This window comes from Neolamprologus multifasciatus, chromosome 14 (genome assembly GCF_963576455.1).
Source record: "Neolamprologus multifasciatus chromosome 14, fNeoMul1.2, whole genome shotgun sequence".
Classification (NCBI taxonomy): Eukaryota; Metazoa; Chordata; class Actinopteri; order Cichliformes; family Cichlidae; genus Neolamprologus; species Neolamprologus multifasciatus.
Genome location: NC_140452.1, coordinates 4,336,470 through 4,355,238, shown reverse-complemented (window position 1 = coordinate 4,355,238; position 18,769 = coordinate 4,336,470). Strand labels below are relative to the sequence as shown.

Genomic DNA, 18,769 nt, shown 5'->3' with positions numbered 1-18,769 from the left:
AGGAGGGGCTGTGAGGGTGATGGTTGTCATTAAATATTCACCGTGTGGCTGAACGTGCAGACTTCGTGAGTTTGGTGACTGATGTGTTGGGAATGGGAGTGACTGGTGCATACCGCGTCTGCGGCACATGGGGGCGCGCAGCGGCCTGAAAATGTTGCGCGTTCGAGGAAGAAGAAGGAAAAAAACCACACGCGCTGCGTGAATAGAGTCTGCGCAATTCGCTTGTTCTCGTCACTCCGAACTTTCGGGAGAACCACGAAGGAAGGAGGGGAGAACAGCGCCATTTGCCTGGTAATTATTTACAGCATATGCGGCCTTTTAAAAAACACTGCACGTCACGCGGAACCCGCAATAGCAGCCCGCACGGGCGGCTTTTTCGCGCAAAACGTACGAACCTGCTACAGTGCGAAATAAAAGCGTAGCGCCGAGCTAGCAGGCGTCTCCTCCAGCTCTGACACCGAGAGTTGGAGCGCAAAGACGCCGCACAGCTCCGCTTGTAATGTTCGCGATAATCCGGCTCGTGGTTACGGAAATTCGCAGGATTCGCACGCCTCGTCGTTTCCACGCAGCACCGGTTCAACCCGGCGTAGCTAACAGACGCGGAGGAGTCGGGTGGGCAGCTCCCCGTGTGAACCATCAGGCACGAGCTCAACAAAGACACAGCACGGTCGCAGCTGATTGGTTCGCGTGGGTCACGTGGCCTGGCAGAACGCAATGTTTATCAGGTATTTAATGAGATCTGGAACATTAGTACGCTCTCGTGGATGTTTACAGCCAGCCAATCAGCGCCGGTTCGAACACCGTGACGTAAACAGAATTCAACAGATTAACCAAAAGAAACAAAGTAACTAATAAAAGCACTTTAGAAGGATGGCTGCACTGACATGGTTACTTACTTTGTAACTACTTGATATATGGATACACAGATACATGTGTATGTAAAGGAATTTCCTACACACACGTGTGGGTGTCATTAGATTTCCTCAGAAAGTAGAAAAAGAATAATTTCTGAAAGACAGGAAAACATTCATCTATTAGTGTTTGTGTATGTTAAAGTCCAGCCAGGAGGGGGCGGTATAGGGACACGAGCTGAAGAAAAAACGAGATGTTCTCGTCTACAGCCATGAAAGCGGCCCCTGTCCAACACTGCAGGTGGTTTTCCTGAAATCTGCACTGGCTGTTTATGGTTCAGTCACCCTGTAAACAGTCCACTGTCTGCTAGCGTGCAGCACTTTTTGTCTGTGTTGCTAATTAAAATTAAGTTTTCACAACATAAAATCCAGTTCTCAGAAGTCTTGTGTGTCAAAGGAGGAGACGGAGACACTCGTAGGTTCGCTTCAGCTGCACAGCTGTCGCTCAGGTGATAACATCTGTGAAGTCCAGTTTTATATGAATTCGTTGCAGTCGCTAAATTCGTTTTTTTTTTTTTTTTAAAGTATGTAGAAGGATTTTTGAGAACATAATTTTGTAACCTCTAAATTGTGAGCTGCAGGTACATTTTAAAGTGCCAGTGGATGACTGGACTACCTGCTTCTGCAGTCATTTTTAAAATTGGGAACATACTTGAAACATGCATGAAATATTTATGAAACTGTATGAAGAAAGTTTTGTCTCACAACTTCTAAAAAGAAAAAGCCAAATTCTATATTCATCACTTCAAAAATATTTGTTTCAGTGGATCAGTTAGTGCCGCTGGGACCAGAAAATTGGTCCAGTGAATAAAAATGTTTTGATTTTTTCTGAAGAAATTTAATGGCTTCACAGACTTAGAAGAAACAACACCTCACAATAGGGAAAAAAAACAATATTGCTCAGATTCCTACAGAAACTGCTCACTCCACAGCTTGGTAGCGTGTAATATGAGCGTATTAGGTGTACCAGTGCTCTAAATGCTCACTCTAAACTTGAGTGGGCAGACATACTTGGCTGGCCATTAACATACAAAGCTTGGAGGAATGGGACAGCTATCACTTCTCGTGATCCAAGACAGTAGTTACGCCTCTTTTCCGCTGGTATCTACTCGTCTTAACTCGGTTGTTTGGTTTTTCCATTAGGTAGTAGTACCTGGTACTGGTTACTTTTTTAGTACCTGTTCAGTGGGGGTTGCAAGTAGGGTTGGGTTTAAAAAAAAAAAAAAGCGACATGGATTCATTAAATCCCGAGTCGACTTAAATATAAATGTATTTTTCCAGAAATGCCAGAATCTCAGGTTAAAGCTAACAAAACTATTTCAACAACCACCAACAGCTAAAACAGCAAACGATTAAAAAGCAGGTAATCTGATAAAGATGTAAACCTGACGGCATGCACAATTCACTGAACCAGCAACAAAAGAAGATCAAAACCGCTTCACGTTTAGAAACATCGTCATGGATACACTCTTGTTTAGGCAGTTTTGCTTCCACCACGATAAGATTACACTTCCTCCACAGCTCTCTCTCTCACTGTACTCAGAGACCAGTTTACCATCAAAAATCTGTTTTCTGCATTATTCGCTTGCTTACTACGCACCAGTCTACCGTTGTGTACAGCGCCGTCTGCCACACATGACCTCCGACAAGAACGCCTCGTTTCTGTTCGATCCTAAAGAAATGTAAACTTTTACAAATGATGTCAAATTGCAAAACTCTCAGCTGTGTCTCTCATCAAACCTCTGTAACTTTGCTCTGCTTCACTTCAGCAGCATCAGGTAATGTTCAGATGTCGCTTCATGGTTTTCTTCAGTTTTGTTTTCTACTGCAGAATATTTTCAGGTTTTCTGCTATAAAAAGCCAGGACAGGAAAATCTGCTCCACGTTTTTGTGTTTTATCCTCAGTTACTTTGACACAAAGGCATCTGCTCACACCTCTGATGAAGTCTCACAGGGTCCGCTTTGTTTTTATACATAGATATAAAATATGGATGTACGGATAAATGATCAGAATTATAATATTTCTGACTGTCTGAGTCCAAATCAAATTGAATCAAATCGGCAGCTTGTGAATCAGAATTGAATCGGTCATGGAAATCCTTGACAATAACCAGCCCTAGCTGCAAAAATGTGACGTCGACCGACTGCATGCTGGTGACTGGCCAGGCTGTGGCGTTGCTCGCGGAGTCATGAGATTGTCTCCTTCAAAGAAATCAAAACCGCCATTTTTAAATCTCGGCCAAAAATAGCCAACACAACTAGCTGATTAGCAATGACTGAATTTTCAGAATAAGAGCGAGGGTTAGGAGACTGTTTAGTGTAACTCAATGATGTTATTATCTTACATGGATTAAATCTCACATTAGTCAAAATGTACTCATCTGTTTATGCTGAAATTTAAAGTTATTTTGTATAAAATGAAAAGATAAACTTCGATCTGCACAAAAGCTTATTAAGGAGCTTATTTAGAGCAATAATAAGTAATCGTTTTTAAACAGTGAAATATTTTGTATGCTTATGAAGCAGAGATGCTATTTCTGCCTATTTATGTGTTTTTTTCCCTCCATATTTCTTTTCTTTCATCGTTTTTTCCTTTGTGTTTTTTCTGCAGGTCCTGTGCAGTCAGCCAGGCGTGTCTAGTCCCGACTGGCAGCTGGATCAGCTAGTCGTGGAGGGCGGCGAATTTGGTCTCGGTCTCTGTTTTAGCGGGCCGTCCGAGGCAGCGGTGGAGCCATGTCAGCCACGTGGCGTGAGGACGATGAGGAACTGAGGGTGGGAGGAGTAAAAGGAGCGTTGAAAGCCAAACCGAGGTTCTCCTTCACTGAGGTCAAGCTGCTGCTGGAGGCAGTGAAGAGGAACAGATACATCATCCTCAGTGAGTAGGAATAAAAAAAGTAGATTATTTCTTTTCTATTTAGGAGGAAAGTCTTCGAGGAGCTGTTTGTAATAAAACGTGTGCCGTCGAGGCCATTCTGGTACGACCTACTGACCGTCCTGTTGGTCGTGTTTATCATGCGAGTGTTGAGCTCCTCAAATCTCTCATCACATAGGCCGACGGACGCCAGCTTCGCCACCTTGGGCTGCATTTGGTGACGGCGATCTGTACTCTGCTGCAAAACGCACTCCAGCCGACTGGCAGCAGGTGGAGAGCTGCTTCTGATGCTGCTCTGTCGCCAGAGAGGCTGCAGTCAGAATCCCTCCATCCTTTTGTTTTTGTCATCACGGCGTTTGGGCAGTTAAAACACATCCGAGGGACATTTTTTAATATTGTTTAGTTCAGGAACCCCTGACAACACTGATACAATCCAAAGCTGTGGAAACACTGGCTTCACCGAGCAAGTTGATTCTTGAAAGAAATTTCAAGTGAAACTGATTGTGGTGCTGAGAACTCGAGTCAGATGTCAAACATAACATTTGATTTTATTGTGAAGTTACAGGATGTTTTACTGGTCCGTCTGCTCTCTCTCTGTTTTTAGTGCACTGTGCTTTTAAAGATCCTTACCAGCAGAGGGAGCACGTGGGTCACCTTTTACAGCACTGCTGTAATTTAATACTTGAGACTGACTCGTTCTCTCTGTAGGGAAGTTTAACCAAGGTGTGTCGGCTGAAACGAAGAAACAGACGTGGGTCGAGATCACCAATCAGATCAACGGTCTGGGAGAGAATCACAGAGAGGTTTGTTTTACATCATTCTCAGCCCCCGAAAGTCCTTCAAAAGATGATTTGTGAAGTTCGCACAGTTCAGAAAAGCCCTGATCTGTCCTTCAAAGTTTTGTTTTTCTGCATTACGTTAGGGCAAAAATGATAATCACGATTATTTTCACTGAAATTGAGATCTCGATTATTTGACGATATTTTTTAACAATAACAATGTGTTGAATAATGACTTTAAAGATTGTCAAAAATAATATAGAATAGTGTGCAAATACTGATAACAGTGCGAATGTTTGCAATATAAAAAATAAATGAAAAATGGAAACATTAATGTTTAGTGAACTTCAAAATACTGCATAATATTTCTGCATACAAATAACCAAACATCAAGGCGAGCTGTGTAGCGATGTCAACTAAAGTTGCTGCTCCTTCATTCTTTGATCGTATGTCACTTTGTGAGCGATCTTCAAATGATTGAATACATTTGTAGTGTTGCTCTGTGGTGCAGCTACGACACACTGTGTCTACTTGATCCACGTCTTGTTGTGGTGTGGAAACCCGTAATGTTTCCACACCACTGAAGTCGTTTTACCTCTTTTCAACCAACGCCATTCTTTCTTCAGCAGCCATTATCCTCTCCTCTCCAAATAACTTCTGCTTAGCTTTCCGAGCTTCCCTCGGGTCCTCTTAATTGTTGTCACGGTGTTTGAATCGCCGAGAGGTGCGCTCGTTTTACCACACGGAGCAGCGCGAGAGTAAAGCACGAGGGAGGTGCTAATAATCAGCTCGGTCATTTTTAATGATCGTTGAAAGCCCAGATTGTAATTTAGATTAAAATTCGATTAATTGAGCAGCCCTACATTACGTTATTAATTTATCCAAAGTCATGTGAAAAGAATCAGTTCTCCCAGATGAGCGAATTAATAGATAAGGCCATTCAGTCCTGCCGCACCATGCTGCCCTCTGCTGTTTGAACACAAACGCTGTATAAAACCTTTGACAGTTATACCAAACTTAACAATCACATAAGCTGAAAGTCTTCGTTTCAGGATGCGATAGATTTATTTTTTTATCGTTTGCGCTTCATAAACGACCGGCGGATTGTCGACAGTAGTTTAATAACTTGCAGCAGCTGCAGGCAGCGTGATGGATGGGACATGTCACTCAGCACTCCTCAAAGGTTTCGTTCCCACTCAGGTGCGTCAGATCATGAAGAAATGGGCAGACCTCAAATGCGATGGGAAGCGACGCATTGCAGCGCTGCGGGGTCCCAACGGCACAACCCTGAGGAAGAAGAAACTGGGCCCCGTGGAGAGGATGGTGCATAAGATACTGATGATGAGTCCTAGAGGAGGTGAGGCGAGGCGAGGCGTAGAGCAACACGGGGTTTTATCAGATTGGTTTCGAAGCGAGTGAAGTGACCCAGAAGTATCAGAGTTTCAGCCTCGATAAGAGCTGTTCAACTCTCCAAATCCGAAGGAAAGGCGCTTCACTGCTGCCTCCTTTCACAAAGGATGCACCCACCCATCCTTTAGGAAAGGAAACAAGATGATGCCATCCAGCCTGTGATGAAAACACGTGTTAGTTTCACTTCACTGCTTTATAAATTCTTTAATGTAATTGTAATTTTACCTCATAAAAGGCTGATGTTCTTCAGAGATTAGTCTCACCCCAAGCTGCCGTCACGTCACTGCACGCGTTGGCGTTTCAACCAGACCTCATTTTTGTTTGTTTTTCAGAAATTTCTCTCGACTTCACAGGTTTCTCCTGTTTTTTCTCACCGTGCCTCTCAGCTGTCAGTGACCCAGCACCTGCTAGTGAGGTGATCTGTTGTTTGACAGCTTCACGGTGCAGTAACGCCACCTTCTGGCTGCAGAGATGCTCTGCATCCTGCTAGGTGGCTGTAAAAACTGGTCTAAATTCGTACAGCTGATTTTATAACTGACTCCAGTTACAGCGTTGTGCATCACTGACACTGGTGTATATTTCATATTGCTGTGGCTTCAGTGTGTGTGTTCTGTTCTGTTGTTTATTTTATTACAGATTTAACGTGCTGTGTAATAATAATAATAATAATAATATTAGGATTTATATAGCGCTTTTCAAGGCACCCAAAGCGCTTTACAATTCCACTAGTCATTCACTCTCACATTCACTCACTGGTGGAGGCAGCTACAGGTGTAGCCACAGCTGCCCTGGGGCAGACTGACAGAAGCGAGGCTGCCATATCGCGCCATTGGCCCCTCTGGCCAACACCAGTAGGCGGTAGGTGAAGTGTCTTGCCCAAGGACACAACGACCAGGACAGAGAGCCCGGGGATCGAACCGGCGACCTTCCGGTTATAGATACGCTTCCCAACCCCCTGAGCCACGGTCGCCCGCAAACTGGTTAGAAAGTGTTTTTATCAGCCTGCCGGGGGCTGTGTACTTCCTGGGTCAAGTGCTAAAAGTCTAGAGAAGTGTTGTACTCAGCACCGCCCCTAGAGGCCAAGGAAAACACTGCATGCACAAACCGACTCCCTGAACTAAGTAATCTGTCTGATGTATTCTTTGCTGCTCATGTGTGAAAAGCTGCAGCTGGAAGCTGATCACATTACTGGCAGCCAATCAGCAGATGCGCTCTGTCCGCTGCCTCTCAAAGGCATTTCACTTTGCAGGATGGCGCTGCATTGTTAGTGTGGTCAGTGTAAAACTGAGAGAAGAGGTTACAGTGATATTTTAAAAAAGGTATCAGATATATCTATGAGGATCCGTCCAGTCAGAGTATTTACTCAGATTACATGTGTTGGTTTTCAGACGGCGACAGCGATCTGGACCTGGGAGAAGACGACGACTTCTCAAAGATGTGCAGCAAAGGGCTACCCACCAACAGTTCCCCCTACTCCTACCTCAGTCTGACAGACGGCACTCACACTTTATCAGGAGGACCCTCTTTTGACCTTTCACCTCTCTCCTCACCTGAAAAAGAACTCGGCGGTGAGTAAAGAAAAAGCTCAGGCAGCTCGATCGAGGGTTATTTGGACCAGACTCTGAGGTGTAAACCGTGGAGCCTGTTTTACATTTAATATAAATATGAAACGGTTGGTTGTGAGACTGATCTCCCATCGTCACCGACGTCCAAATCGATTGTTTAAGAAGAAAAAAAAAAAGTTCTTATATCCAGTTCAGATGTTAAAGCCTTTGTTCTGAGGCCTTCTTCTTTTCATGACGTTCTCGTGTTTTTTGCAGGAGATCCTTTCCACTCCTCGTCTGACTTTGACCTGGGTGATGATGGAGGTAAGGACACTGTTGATACTTAAAATAAACCATGCAGTCCAACGTTTGGCTGCAAGCGTTAAAAATCATACATACTGTGCATTTAAATGAATACGAATCAGGCATGACGTGGGTGTTTGAACATGTGAGGTCCTGTAAACTTCCTGCTTTCATTTGGCACAAGCACGAATGCCATACCTGAGCCTCGGCCATAATCTGATGGAGGCAGTGAAGTTAGGAATAAGAAATGAAAACCCTGAACATTCATCTTCTAGATTTGTGCATTTCTAAGAAAAGCAGGCTTCCTGTAAAATGTGGGGAAACACGATGTAAACATCTACACGGTGCTGTTTCTTCTGTCCTCGTTTTAATTTGGCGACAGCTTTAATGACAGTAATGAGAGTTTGCATCACCCTGCATGTTTCAGTGCTGCTCCTTTAAAGAATAAACTGCTCAAAGATCCTCCTGTGGCGTTTGTCCTTCACAGAACACATGATGGATTTTGATGAAAACGACGACTCCATGTTCTCCTACCCTTCCTCCGTCCGGCCACCCCCCACCTCCCTCGATCCTCTGCCCGATAACGCCCTGATGAGGGTGAAGCCCGTCTACACGTACTCCCGAAGCAGCAACGGCCAGAGCCAAACCATCCAGAACTCCTCCTCCTCCAGCAGACCTCCACCCGGACCTTCCTCCTCCTCAGTGGCTTCCACGTCCTCTGGCTTTCCTTTGGCTTCTGATTCAGAAGCTGCTTCGTCCTCTGCTGTCCCCCCACCATCACCATCCTCCAACAGACCTGGCTCCGCCCTCCCTGCTCCCTCTCCATTCCCTCCTCCATCATCTTCCTCTGCACCTGCTGCAGCCAATGGTGCTTCCTCTCACCCTCGACCTTCTACCTCAGTTCCACCACCTGCAGCTTCCTCCGCTTTCTCAACAGTCACCTCTGCCACTATTTCTTCTTCTTCTCGAAGCCAGCCTCCTCCCTCCTCCTCCATCTTTCCACGCAGTGCTCCCACCTCAGGCTCAAGCCTATCGGACCCTCTCCCAGCTGGAGCGTCCTCACGCAGGCCACACGAGCAGGTCGCCCAGGTGGCGTCTCAAAGCCTGCAGCAGCAGCGGGCCAGCAGGATGCTCCTGACCTCGGTGTCTCAGTCTCTGGAGACGTTGGCTCAGTCGGTCCAGCTGCTCGTGGAGAGCCAGCATGAGTTCGTGCAGGAGTCCCTGCAGCTCCAGCGGGAGACCGTGGACATCCTGAGGGATTTCTCCAACACTGCACTAACCATGCTGAGAGACAAGGCCAGCAGCGGGCAGCTGGCCCACCATCACCACCGACATCATCCCGCCTCGCACTTCTGAAACCCAGAGGGAGAAACGACAGGTTTGAGCAGTGCGAGGAGCTTCTCATCAGTCGGGAGTCTTTCTGGTGGGTGTTCCTGTTTGCTGCACACAAAAGCTGCTTTCCACTGGTGACTCGAGCACACGCAGATTTAGGCCCAGAGCTCAATTTTATTTATGTGCCTAAATCCTGCTTTGTTTTCCCCCTTTTTCTAGTTTTATTTGTGTCAGATTAACTAAAAGTTTTCCACACTGTAATAATCAGCATTTCTGATGGTGCTGAGCTGCTGTAGTCTCACAACCGCCGTGAACATTTCCACACAAACCCAGAGTGACCGAGCGCATTTACAGGAGACGATACACTACGTGGTGCAAGGACACAATCTGCAGTTTGAGAATTCTGCTTCCTGTGGACATGAGAGGAGAACACTAACCCTGCATCTGATCATCTGGCGCTCTTAAACTCAGACTGGCTCCTTCTCAGTTTCCTGAAACAGCAGAGGAGTAACACCTGGGGACAGGTGGGACAGGTGCTTCATGTCTGTAGTAAATTAGGACAAATTGTTGAGCAGAAGGAACCTGTTTTGTTGGGGTTACTGCTGAATTTCGCTGCTGCTGATGAAACTTTAGCTGTAATTGACCAATAGATGAACTGAATCTCTTTCCCTCATTAAAAACAAACAGTTCTCTTTTGGTAATCTGTGTAATCTGCTTACAGAATGAATTCATGCACGAAATCAGATAAACTTCACTGTAGACACAAACGCCACATCCAGAGCGTGCAGAATAATAAAGCACCTAAAACAGGAGGCAGCAGATATTAACGACTGATTCTCAAACTGGTTCCCTTTAACCCAGTCAGGGTCTAAGCAGCCGTGCAGTTTTCAATAGAAGCTCCGCCTTTTATTGAACAAAGCTATAAAATTGCAAATGTGCAACCGAACAGTATCCAACGTGTAAATTTCCTGACTGTAAACCATTATAGGAGGATTAACTGCTGCAGGTGACCGTGACACCGCATCATAATGTAAATGGGAAAAACAAATGTGAGCTGACAGAGTCTCTAATATCTTTATAAATTTACTTTTGCAGCCTGGGGCACCTTCTTAGTGTGCTTCTTTAACCCTTTAAGACCTACCATAGAACCAAGTCCGCCAGAGCTTATATTATATGTTTACATGCTGTGGAGCCATTTTTGGGAGATTTTCAAGTTGCTATACATCAATACAACCATTACAGCCTAGATTTTAATAATATGTATGAATTAAATGCATAGTAATTACATAAATTGCAAAAAAGTGCAATAAACTACAAAAAAATTGAAAATCGTTTTTGTTTTTTTAACATATATTTCTAGTTACAGAAATTTAAGAGGCTTATCCCTCAAAACTGTAAATACAAAAAAGTTGCACAAAATAGTTTCCCACCACAGGAAATTTATTTTGAGTGCCTTCATAGTTTTATTTTTGAAATACACCAATTTTTATACACTGCAGGAAAAACGAAAATAAATATTATAATGCAAATTTTCAAAAAAGCAGCATATGCATCAAAATAAACTATTTCCAGCAGTGCAATATGAGTCCTAAGCATCCCAGAAACGACACAGAAAGTCATAAAGTCAAAGATAACTTTTAAAAACACCAGTATAGGCTCATGAGGCCTTGACGGTAAAAAACTACATTTCCGCAAAATGACGTCACTTCCGGTTTTGGGCAGGTCATGGCGGACATGCGATAGTTCACGCTGATGGAAGGAAGTGTTATGAACAGCTGATCGGATCGGCAAAGCGTGTTTCTGGAATATTATGTTTTTGTTGCTGCAAGTGCTTTTTATGCAGTTTTTGCAAAGCTATATGTGGAAGGAAACTGTGACCGAGGACAAGCTGATGGCATAAGATGTAAGTACAACTCCTCCGGTTTCATATGCAAAAATAATTATTGCGCTAGCTTATGTGGTTGCAGAGCTACCAGGATTTAAAAATAGTTACGCAAAACAGAGCGTGCCTGCTCCGACCGGTTTTAAAGGGTTAAACTAACATAAATCAGATATTGTAGCTCTGTAACTCGTGCTGTGGCTCACACGTGAATCTTTAACTTATTTGCCTGTTTTAAGGATGGAGAAAAGCAAAGTTTCACAAACCTTTAAGAAGTCCAGTCGCTTTTCTTTCCAGGCTCTTTAGAGTACCGTGCCTTGCACTTAGGGAGGAACACCCTTCGACTGGAGTATGAAAAGGAATCAAGGAAACTAGCGGATTATAGAAACCATTTCGGTTTCAACCTAAGATGCAGACGAAGCAGACTTATTTCCAAGAGTTTGCACCTTGGATCCACGGTGAGGCGACACAGAATGGCATTGTTTGGCAGGTCCATTTCACTATAGATGCACTCCACAACAAGATTCTGCAGGAACTCAAACCCATACTCTCTCCTATGTTAGAAGACATTTTTGGGTTTGTGGACGAGGCTAAGCTCACGTTTAAGGAAAAGAAAGACGACTCCAAAAATTCCATACTTTCCTAACAAAAACTTATATTTCCCAGTCTAGACAATACAAACAAGAACAGGAAGACGTCACAGCCATGGACCGTCAGGAAAAATGTGTGACGAACTTTTCAGGCAGGACTCTCTGCCAGCCAAACGACTCCGTTTTTGCCATTTCTCCACAGCAGCTGCCCGTAGTGGACGTCATCACAGCCACGGAAACCGCCATAAGGATTAATAAAGTAACAGCCCGAAGCAGCGAATCAGGGTGAAGGTTTCACCCACCCTCTCCAGTACAAAAGTTCCTCCATCTAACCTCACGATACAAGAAAAGAAGGCCGTCGCTGAGCAAAGATCAAATTCAAGAAACTTTAAGAAATCCAGTCACTTTTCTTTCCAAGCTCCTTAAAGACTTTTCTAAATGCTGGGTGTCCCCTCGGTAAACCTGCACCAGGACGTGGCTCCATTTATATTTAAACAAGCAGAAGTGGGCTGAGGACAGGACCCTGTGGAACACCTGTCAGAGGTTACTTTTCATTATTGGAGAACAACATCACGTTTCCCGATTAGATAAGATTTAAATGTATTTTTTCTAATAAAATCCTGCAGTGAGCTTAGAAAGTTCATGTCATGGTTTAATGTGTCAGATGCCTTTTTAAGATGGAGAAAAACCAACAAACGATTTAAGTTAAATCAGAAGTGACCATCTCTGTGGAATAACGAGCTTCTGATTATTCCATGATTCCCACTTTGGATGCAAAGGTTAGTAAGTTACAAAAAGGGAGGCTTTACTTCCTGTGTCAGGGCAGGTTAACGCTGCAGAGACGGTGCCCACAGTGTTTTCACTGTGGGGTGGTTCTCACCTTTACCTGTCATTTAAAAGGTGGAACTGGGAGGCATCAGCAGCACAGCTGCAGCTTAAACAGGTGGGAACTTGAGCCAAAGCTCACTTCCTGTTAGACGTCTACTATCAACTATTCTTCTAGCCCAGATTCAATTTAGATAACAGGGCAGTGGTGACATCAGTCGTGCCCAGTATTTAGATGTTTCCTGTGGAGTTATTGTGGATTTAAATCCCAGCTACAAAGATTTAAACGTCTGAATGTCTGCATTTCCAGCCGGTTGTTGGCAGGTGCTGTAAATCTTATTTAATGTAGTTCAAAATCCTGCTTTCTTTAAACTTTGCATTCCCAGGACTGTTGAAACCTTTACTCGATTTTCTCATAAACTAGTGAATAGAGTTGATAAACAATATTAATAAACTGTCTTGAGCAGAAGATTAATTTTATGCTGTATTATTACTCTTCCATTCTCTGGAAAACAAAGACCGAGCTTCCACCTTAACCATCATCAGCACTGAATCAATGCTTGATGAATGTTCCAGGCAGTCAAACATCTCTGGTAAATTTCTCGTCAGCCGTCGTGGCTTTTGCACGAAGAAGTTATTCTCTCTTCTGCAAGAGTTTATTCCACAAACATCAAACGTTGCTTATGCTGGTGTTCGTTCTCCGTGTGATTATAGTTTATTCTGGTGTTTTTCAAACTGCTGCTGTACCAGAACAAAACACCTACTGTGGCTTTTTAAGTGATATAGATGTGAAATAATGTCGGCCACAAGTAGAGTTGATGGACCAAAAAATCCAAAATGAATAAAAGCAAAGAATAAACAAAACAAGAAATTCAAGAAACATCCAACAGAACCAGGTCAATAAAATAAAATCTATAAATGAGTAAAAAAAATTGCTCGTTAAACGTTAAAAAACATATAACATGTTAAAATATTTAACTTTACAGCAGAAATAAATATTTACAGCCAACTATAGAAAACAGCTTTTATTTTTTAAATAAGTGACGTACAGCTGGCTCTGCAGAGACCGACTGAGACGTCCGCTTCAGTTTTAGTCGATGAAATTCTTGCTTTTTGTTACTTTTCACTAATCAGCTGGTGTTTGTCTTTGCATTCTCCAAAACGACAAATCTTGAAAATGTGGAGATCAGAAAGCAGCAGGCGTGGATGTGACTGAACATTCAGTCTGTAGCAGGACATCAAACTTGTTTTACACTGTGAGCCACATGGAGCCCAATTTGATCTATCCATCCATCCATCCATTCATCCATCCATTCGCTTCCGCTTCTCCTTTTCAGGGTCGCGGGGGGCGCTGGAGCCTATCCCAGCTGTCATAGGGCGAGAGGCGGGGTACACCCTGGACAGGTCGCCAGTCTGTCGCAGGGCCAACACACAGGGACAGACAACCATTCACACTCACATTCACTCGCACATTCACACCTAGTGGTAATTTGGATTTTCCAATTAACCTATCCCCACAAGCTGCATGTCTTTGGACGATGGGAGGAAGCCGGAGTACCCGGAGGGAACCCACGCAAACACGGGGAGAACATGCAAACTCCACACAGAAAGACCCCGGCCTGATGGTGGAATTGAACTCAGGACCTTCTTGCTGTGCGGCAACAGTGCTGCCAATTTGATCTAATCTGGCTTAATCATCTGTAAAAAAACATTAAGGATGAAATTTGTAAAACTACAGAAAAATCAGCTCGTTGCCCAAAACACAACTTCTCTCAATTTTTTTATAATACTGTGGACCAGCTGCAAGAAATAGAGGCTTTATTATTTAATGAAATATTGTCAATAAAAAACAAACAAAAAAACTCTTTCTATCATATAATGACTTGTCTTTTATTTACTTTAGTGTATGGCAGGTTATCATCTTTGTCAGTAAGACGATTTAAAACTAACCGAACTTTATCGCCTTCTTTGGAATTTGAGTTTTTTGGCAGCTTCCAGGCGGGCAGATGAGGCCCTGTGCTGGTCCGGTACTGTGTGTTTGACATCCATATCTACAGTATGCAGCACAAAGTTCAAGCAAAAAGTTTTTAAGGATGAGGTTGTTGAACTAGAGAAGATGTAACAGATGATCCGGGCAGAGGGAGTGGGAGGAAGAAGAACAGCAGAGAGTCTGAAGCAGAAATAAAAATGAACTTATGGTCTCATCACTGAACTACAATAAAACCCGAGGGTAGTTTGGGTCTTTTAGTTTTCAGGCTGTGTTCAGTCCAATCTCACCTGGATGTCGCCAGATTACAGACGGCAACAACGTCAGGTGTTTGAAATCAATTATGCTGAACAGTTTATTTTGACCTTTGTTTCTTTGCATTATAAAAGTCTGCCAGTGTGGACCACTGCTGTCCTTGTGTTTATTCCTCAGAGATCGGTCTGTCAGAGCCTGAATATTCAATTCAGTTCAGACCCTACAGTAATGCAGAGATAATTGACCCTCCACGTGTCAACAGTGGGAAGGAAAACCTCCCTTTTATCAGGAAGGAACAGACAGAACCAGGATCGAGGCGAGGAGGCCATCTGCAAAAATCTGCCTTGATATAAGAAGGAAATAAGTTCTAACAGCGACCAGAAGAAAAGCACTCCTCTCACACTGGAGATGTGCTACACAAGAATTGATCTTTTCCAAGTGGATTAGTGGGCTGGGAGTGGGAAGCCCAGGACACCACGGTCAGAGTCATCAGATCAGCTTGGTTATAGACAGGAAAAGGTGGGTCACTCAGAGGAACGACATGTCAGTCTTGCATCTTGTTAAGAAAAAGTTTTCAACCACTGTAACTCTCTGGGAATGTTCCTCCATGCTTCCACCAGGCTGGCTGCTTCCTAATTGCACAGTGAGCTTTTCCTTCTGAGAACCACAGAAACAGGTTCCCAGTGAACACATGACCTGATTAAAAATGGATCCTCCACCGGTTTCTCCTGTTTCCCCTTTCTAGAGAAGGGCCTCAAACCCACAACATTCATCTACCCCGGTACTCGACTCCAAATAGCTAGCAGCTGGATTAGAGGAGAATTTTAACTCCCACATATCTGAAAACACTGATCCAGTGTTTTGTAGGAGATTGGGAGATGGCTTATTTGGTCAGCATTCAGCAATGATGGAGCACTGGTACCAGTACAGACCTTACTGCACGCATCGGTAAACGGCAGATGTGACTGCCGTAACCACAGATTCAGTTTTCAGTCAAGTGAACATTCATTTATTCTCAAACAGTTTTTACTTTTGCAGGGAGCGTGTACAAACATGCAACACGTTAGGTTCTTTTCCCGGTAATAAATCAATGTGCACAAGAGCGCAGGTGAATGATCCATCAGCTTCCTCTGAAACATTTGTAGAAGATTCTACGGAGCTCTATTGGATAATGAAAGGGTTTCTACAGAAGACAAAAACAGTTGCTGTGAAAATAATTGTTAAAGCTGCATCCACTTAAACCTAGAGACCAGTCAGTGACCCTGGCAACCATCAGTAGAGTTAAACTGGCTGTTGACAGGTTGCTGTGCTTTTAAACTACTACACTTGCAAACTACTCACCAAGTGTTAGTGAAACTGTGAAAAGTACAACTCAAACAAGAAATGGAGAGTGTGACCTTCAAAGTGAAAGCTGTGTCCTCTGGATCATGTTAGATTAGATTAGATGAAACTTTATTAATCCCTCGGGTGGGTTCCTCCGGGAAATTTGGTTTCCAATAGCACAGCACCGACAGAAGTTACAGAATGTGAGCAGAAATATACCATATATACACATATAAATACAGAGTGTACAAAAGGAAAATAGAATAAATAGGAATAAGAATACAAGGGAATTGCACATTTCCAGTATTGTGAGTCTATTGCATCGTTGGATATTAACGAAAAGTATTGCACAGTGAAAAGGCACTACAGCTTAGCTGTTCCCCCCTCCTTTGTCCTCCTGTCTTCCCTCCAGAGAGGAGTTAAACCGTCTGATGGCGTGTGGGACAAAGGAGTTTTTAAGTCTGTTGGTTCTTGTCTTTGGGAGAAGCAACCTGTCACTGAACAGACTTCTCTGGTTGTTCATGGCCGTGTGCAGAGGATGCCCAGCATCGTCCATAATGTCCAGCAGTTTCTTTAGTGTCCTTTTCTCTGCCACTGACACCAGAGTGTCCAACTTCATGCCGACCACAGAGCCAGCCTTCCTGATTAGTTTCTCCAGCCTGGATGAGTCCTTCTTTAGTTTGTTAGTTGTACGTTGAAGGCGAACGCTCTCCATTTCTTGTTTGAATTGTACTTCCTTGGCGAGCAGTTGGAGAGTGTTTGTAGACAAGTCAACATCTTCCATACAAACCACAGGTGACGACGACTGTTTGCTATTGACCACACCAGTCAAAGAGGGTTTCAGTGTAGCAACCAGTTAAGGTCATTATTCCCTAGTGACCAGTGGTTGCCAAGCAGCATCTAGGCTTGTGACACTGAGGCCTTAAATCAGGGGTGAGGGAACCCCAGGCCTCAAGGGCTGGTGTCCTGCAGGTTTCAGATGTGTCCTAATAGTGTGAATGCCTCACAGGCTGTTTCTCTTTATTCTTTATCCTTTATTATTCTAGTTGCTCCGTTTCTTGTATAACTACTCCCTCAGTTTCCAGTTCAAACTTTAAACTGTTCTGCTTTTTCTGCTTTCGACTGCTATATCTTTTGGTGATGATAACTATTATACTTTTTGAGATATTCAGCTTTTTATGCCATTTTTGGGCCCATTTTGCTTGCAGGGACCACATTGTCAGTGTGATCACTAGTTTTGAGCCATGTTTTAGCTCAGTGAGATGAGCAGCTGTTCTCAGACCAGGAGGCCCGGGTTCGAGTCCCGCTTATGGCAACATTTTCTTCAGTTAACACTTCAACTGTTTAAACTAACTATGGAACAGTCTGAATATGGAATTAAAGCAATGTCCAAACATAAAACTGTTCAAAAAGAGTTATAAAAATATGATCTTCTCAAACTATAAAGAAAAGGAAAATATTGAAATTAAGTGAATGTCTCTATTTAAAAAACAAACAAAAACAAACAAAACAACTCATGATGTGATATTATAGTATATAGTATATCAGAAATCTGTTCACTGTTTTTATTACAAATTATATCAGTAAGGAAGCTGACTAAATATTAACTGATAATTTATGGCAAAGGGGTGGGATTAAATAAGTGTTTACTTCTTCCCTTTCAACATGTAAATTAATAATTTTTTTTGTATGTAATTTGTACAGTATTTTTTTCTTTCTTATTTTCTTTTCTAAATGTCCTTGTATATTGTTCACATGTTGAAATAAATTACCAATCAATCAATCAATCAATCAATCAATCAATCAAACTCTTTTCCACACAAATTTCAGCTTTTTCACCTCTTTTTAGCAAATTTTTCAGTTTTTCATTACTTTTCAGCACAAATTCCAGCTTCTTAAGCTGTTTTTAGCACAAACTTCAGCTTCTTTTCCTCTTTTCAGCAGAAAGTCTGCTGATTCACCTCTTTTCAGTACAATTTTCAGCTTTTTCACCTCTTCTTAGCACAATTTTCATCCTCTTCTGCTCTTATTAGCATAATTTTCAGGTTCCTTATCTCTTTTTTGCTGAACATTCAGCATTTTCACCTCTTTTCAGCACAATTTAGCTTCTTCTGCACAGTGCACATTTTTTTCCCTCTCATCATATCGTTATTTGAGACCAGAACTGGTTTGGCGCAGTTGCTGTGAGATCTGGTGGCAAGGGTTCGAGTACTACATGGGAAAGATGCTGCACATCTTGCATGTAATCTGCTTTCTTGACACTCTTCAGTGTCGTCTTTCAAATAAAGCAGAGTTCAGCTTCTACACCTGTTTTCAACAGATAGCTCTCCTTCTTCTGCTGTTTTCAGATTCCACTACACGGCATTCACTCTGCATTTTTGCAGGAAATGCAACTTTTTCTAGTTTCAATAGTTCTCCTGAGGCCTGGTAATGATCGAATCATTTGATTCAGGTGACCCAGGGTGAGATCTAAAACCTGCAGGACACCGGCTCTTGAGGCCTGGAGTTCTCCACCCCTGCCTTAGCTGTTGGATTTGGGAGGGAGGATGTAGTCAGCATTTTATTTGGTGGATTCGCTGAAAAAATACTAATACCACCATGGTTGTATTTTAATCTTTTGCCTTAATTACTGCTAAAAGTAGTTGAGCACTGGGGACCCGACCCTGTAGAATCAGCACCATCAGAGTGGGGCATCTTTGTTGACCATAATTTCAGAATTTATACAGGAGATAGTTTTAAAGGATGCATCATTGTAAGGA

At 43.1% G+C, this 18,769-nt stretch overlaps 1 protein-coding gene across 2 annotated transcripts; it reads left to right on the top strand.

The window, feature by feature from the left end:
- Nucleotides 1–149: 149 nt before the first annotated feature.
- On the top strand, nucleotides 150–11,367 carry LOC146503270 (uncharacterized). 2 transcript variants are annotated; one of them, XM_085130621.1, is made up of 7 exons: nucleotides 150–291; nucleotides 3,523–3,786; nucleotides 4,492–4,586; nucleotides 5,763–5,919; nucleotides 7,361–7,540; nucleotides 7,793–7,840; nucleotides 8,307–11,367. In XM_085130621.1, exons 2-7 carry the CDS (start codon nucleotides 3,645–3,647, stop codon nucleotides 9,173–9,175), a joined length of 1,491 nt encoding a protein of 496 aa, XP_084986747.1. In that variant the 5' UTR covers nucleotides 150–291; nucleotides 3,523–3,644; the 3' UTR covers nucleotides 9,176–11,367. The 2 variants fall into 2 exon arrangements, with proteins under 2 accessions (XP_084986747.1, XP_084986748.1); XM_085130622.1 differs by lacking the exon at nucleotides 150–291 and having other exon boundaries at nucleotides 3,672–3,786; nucleotides 3,962–4,586.
- The last annotated feature ends 7,402 nt before the right edge of the window (nucleotides 11,368–18,769 follow it).

What these genes read in the sequence shown, in the direction of transcription:
- LOC146503270 (XM_085130621.1), top strand. Translation starts at nt 3,645, where the DNA reads ATGTCAGCCACGTGGCGTGAGGACGATGAGGAACTGAGGGTGGGAGGA. An exon ending in ACCTGAAAAAGAACTCGGCG is followed by an intron (nt 7,541 to 7,792) that starts GTGAGTAAAGAA and finishes TGTTTTTTGCAG; the next exon opens with GAGATCCTTTCCACTCCTCG. An exon ending in TGACCTGGGTGATGATGGAG is followed by an intron (nt 7,841 to 8,306) that starts GTAAGGACACTG and finishes TGTCCTTCACAG; the next exon opens with AACACATGATGGATTTTGAT.